At 36.2% G+C, this 6,749-nt stretch overlaps 2 protein-coding genes across 2 annotated transcripts; both read left to right on the top strand.

Moving 5' to 3' along the window:
- The first annotated feature begins 419 nt into the window (after window positions 1-419).
- Window positions 420-2,414, top strand: LOC108039521. Its single transcript, XM_017116550.2, has 2 exons — window positions 420-920; window positions 980-2,414. Exons 1-2 carry the CDS (start codon window positions 449-451, stop codon window positions 2,125-2,127), a joined length of 1,620 nt encoding a protein of 539 aa, XP_016972039.2. The 5' UTR covers window positions 420-448; the 3' UTR covers window positions 2,128-2,414.
- A 783-nt stretch (window positions 2,415-3,197) lies between these two features.
- Window positions 3,198-4,195, top strand: LOC108044094. Its single transcript, XM_017122970.2, has 2 exons — window positions 3,198-3,909; window positions 3,970-4,195. The coding sequence occupies exons 1-2, from the start codon at window positions 3,493-3,495 to the stop codon at window positions 4,135-4,137; spliced, it is 585 nt and encodes a 194-aa protein (XP_016978459.2). The 5' UTR covers window positions 3,198-3,492; the 3' UTR covers window positions 4,138-4,195.
- Window positions 4,196-6,749: the final 2,554 nt, after the last annotated feature.

Below are 6,749 nucleotides of genomic sequence, written 5' to 3'. Positions count from 1 at the left end.
ATGTATGTATATTTGGCTTAAAAACTAATTATTAATTTTTCCTTATTAAATATTATTTATATTAGAATGTAGAAACATAATTTTATTTATGCTTTCTGGATTTTTCGATACACTGCAGGGTTTTTCTGGTATCAGAAAAAGCTCTCCCTCTCGTAATAAGCGGCGCACAAATTGAATTCTGAGTATTCAGTCAATTCTTCTTTGCTGCATTCATTCATTTTTTCCGTTTTGCACACACATTCATTTAATGCCATTTCATATGAATACTCAAAATTGCGCTCAAATGAGAATACAGTGCGATGCGAACTCGATCAGCTGAATGCGTTTAGTACTGAGAGAGTGCAGCCGTGCAGCTCTCTAATGTGTAAGTACTGATAGAAAAAAGTCATTTAGTAACGCTTTAGAAACTGTTTCGATTGGTCGTGTCTTGCGCTGGAAAATTACTATTATGGACAGAACAACCATATTATCACTTGACTATGATTGCTTGGTCTTGATATTTGAAAGTATTAAAACTAACTGCGAGACTGACAAAAACTCAAAAAAAAAAGAAAACGTTGTTAAGTATCGGGATCTTATCAATTTCGTAATCAGCTGTGTTGAGTTCCAAATAGCTTTTCAAAATTGGAACAACAAACTTTTTCACGATCTTCGAATCGAATATTTTCATTTAAGAGACACCAGTTCTGTATCAGTCAATTTTTCGAAGACATATGACTTATTGCAAAACTTTTCAAAAAAGGACAAGGATCACTTTTGGAATTACTACACAACCGCGATTAAGGAAAACGTAAACATGGATTCACTCGTATTGACTTATAAACCGACACAATACCATCGCGAACATTTGGATAGGTTCCAGGCAATCATGCATTCCCTTAAAAATAAGACTTTGCACGATCTCGTTGTTGATTTTAAAGGTGAGTTGTTCTATAAAATGGTTATGATTTATGTTGATCTAAGCACTTGGAGTTTTCAGGCTCTGGTTATAGCTTCGAAAATGTTGGTACATTCGGTCACTTGAGAAGTCTCAACGTTAATGCGCGCATGTGTGCCTATGATTTGGTACAGTTGTGTCGATCAAATCCGAATTTATATAATCTCACTTTCTACAGTACCGAATTAAATGGAAGGTTTTCGGATATCGTGTCATACTGCAGTCAGCTAAAACGCCTGGAGTTATTGATGAAACCTGACGTCGATGCTACAGAGTATGCCACGTTGGCAAATTTACCCCAACTTGAAGAATTGTACCTTGGTGGGATTCATGAAGAGGGTACGCTGACTGAGTTGTTTAATGGCCTCAAACTAAAGGGCTTAAAAAAACTACATATAAGGAACAGTATGCTCAGTAAACAAGAAACTCAGGCTCTAGCACAGATACGGTCGATAATCTCCATTGAGAGCGCATTTAGTGATGACCCGATTATTGGGAATTTAGCTCATCTTCGAAATCTCAAATCCATTAAAGTTTTTGCTAGACGTGAGCAATACAACTTACTGATTCAATTTAAAAATTTGATAAAGAAAGTAGAAGTTAGCTTTAATACTAAATGCATGGGATTGGGTATAAAATTGAGTCCTATATCTGGGAATCTTTTTCTGACTCTTAGCACACTTTATAACGTTTGCGATAATGACGAAGCTCCTAGAGAAATCCTCAATTTTTTAAAACCTCATTCTTCTAACATATTTAAAAACGTTTGCGATAATGACGAAGTTTCTAGTGACATCCTCAATTTTATAACACCTCTTTCTCAACGAATAGAAGTCAATCAATTGCATATAGCGGGTTTTAGTGGCTTTCTGCAAGCTCTGCTTCAGAGTTTAGCGAACCAGAAACTAAGAAACGTACACATGTTAGATATAATAAGCATGGAAGAAGCTTATTCACTCGTTTCCATTCCGTCTTTAAATAATATATATTGTGTGCAAAATTTGGAGGAGATAATTGCAATGAAATGTAAACAACTAGATGGAATTAAGAACACAGAAACCCGAGTGTATCTATTTAGAAATCCAGACTGGACGGCCCGTATAAACCATGGCAATTTTTTAACAACTATTGTGGAGCCGGCCGCAGCGTTCGATTTTTTTTGTTTTTTCTGGCCTATAGACAACTATTAAAACTTTAAACAATCTTGTTATTAAGGGTTATGTATTAATCAGAAATAAAACAAAAGAGCAAGTAGGAAGAGAGACACGGAGCGGTTGTCGCTTCTATTAAAGTATATCGAGAACGCGAGAGAATCGATAAAGTAGAACTCAAGAAGAGTTAGTCGGTGTCAAGATTTCAAGCGTCACGCATGCACAGAAGTTTAAGTTTTGTTTGTTAAGTCATTAAAGTTAAAACCACAATATTTGTAATCGGATACCAAATAATAATAATCAATAAACATTATAATAATACATCACTTCGTCGTCTCAAGAGATGTTTGCATCACTGCGGAATTCCTGGGGCCACAGGTATTATATATGTGATTCCTTAACATTACTATTCAAAAGCTTTGCCTTAATAGAAAATCAAAACCTAGAGGACTTGGAAATGGATATAATTGATACCACAGCTCTTCATTGGTTGGCACAAATCAGCAGCATAAAAGTGCTTAAGTGTAGTTATACCCGTTACTCGTAGAGTAAAAGGGTATATTGTATTCGTGCAAAAGTATGTAACAGGTACATAGAAGGAAGCGTTTCCGACCCTATAAAGTAGATCTAGCCATGTCCGTCTGTCTGTCTGTCCGTATGAACGCTGAGATCTCGGAAACTATAAAAGCTAGAAGATTGGCATTTTGCATGTAGATTTTAGGAGTTCCTACGCAGCGCAAGTTTGTTTCAAAATGGTGCCACGCCCCCTCTGACGCCCACAAGCCACAAGCTGTGGCCACAGTTTTGATGCTATTATGAAAATTTTAATTGATATGTATTTGTTTCGTCAATACCTATCGATTGGCTGAATAAAAGTTTGCCACGCCCACTCTAACGCCCAAAAACCCATTAAACGCTTAAGCCTGGCTAGCGCCTACATTTCCGCCTTTCATGGCCCGTGGTACTAATGTCTTGGGGTAGATGACGCAATACAATAGCGCCATAAAAATCGGTATCTAATTCGAGCGGCGAAAAACATACAAGAAGGCATATTTATATTAAGTTGTTTAGCTGAGTAACGGTTATCTAATAGTCGAGGCACTCGACTATAGCGTTCTCTCTTGTTTTTTTTGTTCCCGTGCTTATCGAACTCTGGCTAATTTAAATCAACTTGAGTCGCTAACTATATCTTTACAACCAAACGGATCTCTAAAAAGACTTTTTAACCTTCTTGCTGACGAAGAACAATATCGAAATTTACAGGCAGATATTTCCATTGATGAAGCTACCGCAAACAATTTGAAAACCTTGCAAACGATATCTAGATACTGGTATAGGCCAAGTCATCAATGTGAAGATATTTTACAAAATCTTTACAAAAATTTGCGTCTTCATGGAATCTCCATGTGGGGTCTTCTCAAGGAACTAAAAGTTTTATCCAGTCTTCAAAGCTTGTTTTTGGATAACTCAAATTTAGATTTTTTAGATATTGTTGAGGTGACTAAAATAAGTTGGCTGAAACATTTAAGACTCGGCCTTACCGATAAAAAATGCATCTTAATACTGATCCAATTAAAAAATCTGGAAGTCTTGGAAATCACATCGACTCATCACGCAGCGGAAGATGAAAGCAACTTTATTCTTCCATTTCTCGAATCTTGCCAAAATCTTAGATCTATAACTCTTCATCGATACTATGACTTCTTAAGTAAGGATTATCTCAACGGAATCTTAACAATTATAAAGCTCCTTAAAGACCCTGAGATTAATCCGCCATTTGAATTAATTGGAATGTGGTGTGATTTCGAGAGTCTAAATCAGGTAATTTCATTTATAGAACTCAAACCAATGCATTGCAATGTCGTTAATTTAAAATTTTAGCTACACGGATATGATGACGCCTTCCTGCAGCTGAGACGCATTAAACAAGAAGAATTTGAGTCTGATGAAGATGACATCGTGTTAAATGACGACTTTTGGAAAAAGTTCGAAAAGGACATAATCAATTACAATGACAATAGTTCGGACTCCGATGAAGAAAACAATTAAATTAATCTGACAAATTTTAATTTAAACGATTTGATTAATTATTATGGACTAAAACCCATAGAAAATCCCAGCTTCCTAACTTTACAAACACCAAAGTTATGGCATTTCCGATCAATCAGTTATATGACAGCTATAGGATATAGTCGGCCGTTCCGACATATATACTGCGTGCAAAGGAAAGAAGGGTGTGTGCAAAGTTTCAATTCGATATCTTTAAAACTGAGAGACAAGTTTGCGTAGAAACAGACAGACGGACTGACGGACAGACGGACATGCTTATATCAACTCAGGAGGTGATCTTGATTAAGAATATATATACTTTATAGGGTCGGAGATGTCTCCTTCACTGCGCTGCACACTTTTGACCAAAATTATAATACCCTCTGCAAGGGTATAAAAATAATATGAATAAGAAATGTATTATATTTGGATATTAGCTTTAAATATGTACTAGAAAGTAATTGATTAAATGTCATCAAAATATTAAACGTGTTAGCATAATCCAGTTAATTCCGGAAAATTAATGAAATGTCTATAATTGATTTGTTTGTAGCTGGCAATCTGATTAACCCAAAAATGTGCGTCGATAAAAGGGCATTCATGTGATTATTATTCGGTGGGCACAATCAGGAATTTTAAAGGCTGCCCTGAATGATTTACGCTTTACGGTTCAATGAACTGTCCACAGTGGAATGGAGACTTGAGTTTCCGAAGTGACAATATAGGAAAAGCGTTTGCCCGAGACACTTCAAGTGTAAATTTGATGGCCTCGAGGCGTTCGTACAAGTGCAATCAATGATAAATCTCTACGCAACAATGCGAATAGAAAACTATATATAGGCCAAGCCACATATAGGCAAACAATGTATAAATCTATGTTGGATGTGTGAGCGGCGCTTTCGCCATCCAATTTTATCGCTTTCGTTACTGCAAATCAATTGAATTGAGGCGCTCACAAAGGAGAATCGAATGGATACGTTTGCCCAGGCAATCACTACGAACGGATATAGGAAGTGAAAGCTCCGGCTGTCGGGGGCAGCAAACACCCAACAATGTCGGTCATTAGAACGCTTTAAGGGGAACTGTATAGTCCTTAGAAAGTCTGCGAATATGCTTTTTACTCCCACTCCGACAGCTTATCGTTCGACTGACAAATTGCCGCCCAGACAACGACTTCTGATGCCGCCAAATCCCCTCTCGGGCAGACTTTAATTCCCAATGAAGTCCAAGTGAAATAAAAAAAATCCTGAAAACCCAGAAACATAAAAGCGAAAATGTATTTCAATCTATTTGGCACAGTCTATAGGTGGCGACTGCTGGCCAGAAAAGATTTATGGGCCGCTCTCGTTAAATGCTCTGTCAGGAGACAACAAACAAAAAGGTTTAACTGATGGCCGGGATATGGATATTTTTTGTTACTGAAAAGGGTTAAAGCAACAGTTCAATTATTCAGGCGAATTCCAAATGAATATTTAAGCTATTACACTTCAGATCGAGACAAAAATATTATTTTAAAATATTGAAATTAAAGAAAGATTCGAGAAAATTGGTCTGGCAAGTATTTACTGTTAATTTTATTATCTTTAAATTAGGTTTTAATCTAATAAATCTATAACTTGTAAGTGAAGAATTAAGTAATGCTCCAATAGTAATAAATTCAGGAGTAAGAAATTAGTAATAAATATTAATAAATATTTAAGAAAAATGTTTATTCGGGAAGAAGTGTATACCAATATAATATTTAAAGGAACTTCTTGAATCCTCTAATTTCCAAATATTTATAATGAGCAACGTGAACTCAAAGGATCAAAATGGACTTCTGAATAATCCACTTTATTTAGCAGTTGTAAAAGGAACAGCGTTGCCATTTGCCAAACACGAAATCTAACGAATAATGTGTATGTGACAAGAATATAAATTCATATTGCAGCAACTGTGAGTACAAATACAGCCAGGTCCACGCCCATTCCCGCTGGGGGCGGAAGTATAACGAGCTGGAGTCCTTCTCCCCGCCCTTCGCCCCGCCCTTCCCAAAAATGAGACTCTAATGTGACATTTATAAGTGAAGGGCGACGGATGGGCGACGTTGCATGTGCCACACTGACGAGCTACGAGAATTACAAAGTGCATTTTTCATCATTCTCCCAGAAGGGCGAACAACTTGCACAACTATTTTTGAGATACTCATATCATGTTCTTGCTTTGGCACTTGCACTAGAGTATGCGAAATTTGCGACATACTTTTAAAGTTCTTTGAAGGAGCAAAGTGTTCTGAGCCTCAGCATCATGTATTATCTTTTATTGCTCAAGATACCAAACTACAATTTTAGCAACTACTTATTATTTAAAGAGCAATTTATAATCTCAAACTCGAGAAAGACATTAACATTTAACTACTCTAGTTGCTTTATCCGCTTAATTTAATACCCACTTCTCGACTAAAGGTTATTTTAATTTTACAAAAGCTTTTATACCATACAACAATGAGAACAATTTGTGGAGCTTATATGAGAAGGGGAAATTTCAAAAAATTTGTAATTGCTAACTAACAATTTTCTTAATGGAATTGTGCAAAATTTGTTTAAGAAAAGTTTATATTGGGGATGTTTTAG

Source organism: Drosophila rhopaloa, unplaced genomic scaffold (genome assembly GCF_018152115.1).
Source record: "Drosophila rhopaloa isolate 14029-0021.01 unplaced genomic scaffold, ASM1815211v1 contig_163, whole genome shotgun sequence".
Taxonomy (NCBI): domain Eukaryota; kingdom Metazoa; phylum Arthropoda; class Insecta; order Diptera; family Drosophilidae; genus Drosophila; species Drosophila rhopaloa.
Note: the sequence above shows the minus strand (reverse complement) of the source record. Positions and strands in the feature narration are given on the sequence as shown.

Coding starts and splice junctions, on each gene's coding strand:
- LOC108039521 (XM_017116550.2), top strand. CDS start 449: ATGGACAGAACAACCATATTATCACTTGACTATGATTGCTTGGTCTTG. Junction 921..979: donor TCTCGTTGTTGATTTTAAAG/GTGAGTTGTTCT, acceptor TGGAGTTTTCAG/GCTCTGGTTATAGCTTCGAA.
- LOC108044094 (XM_017122970.2), top strand. CDS start 3,493: ATGTGGGGTCTTCTCAAGGAACTAAAAGTTTTATCCAGTCTTCAAAGC. Junction 3,910..3,969: donor ATTTCGAGAGTCTAAATCAG/GTAATTTCATTT, acceptor TTAAAATTTTAG/CTACACGGATATGATGACGC.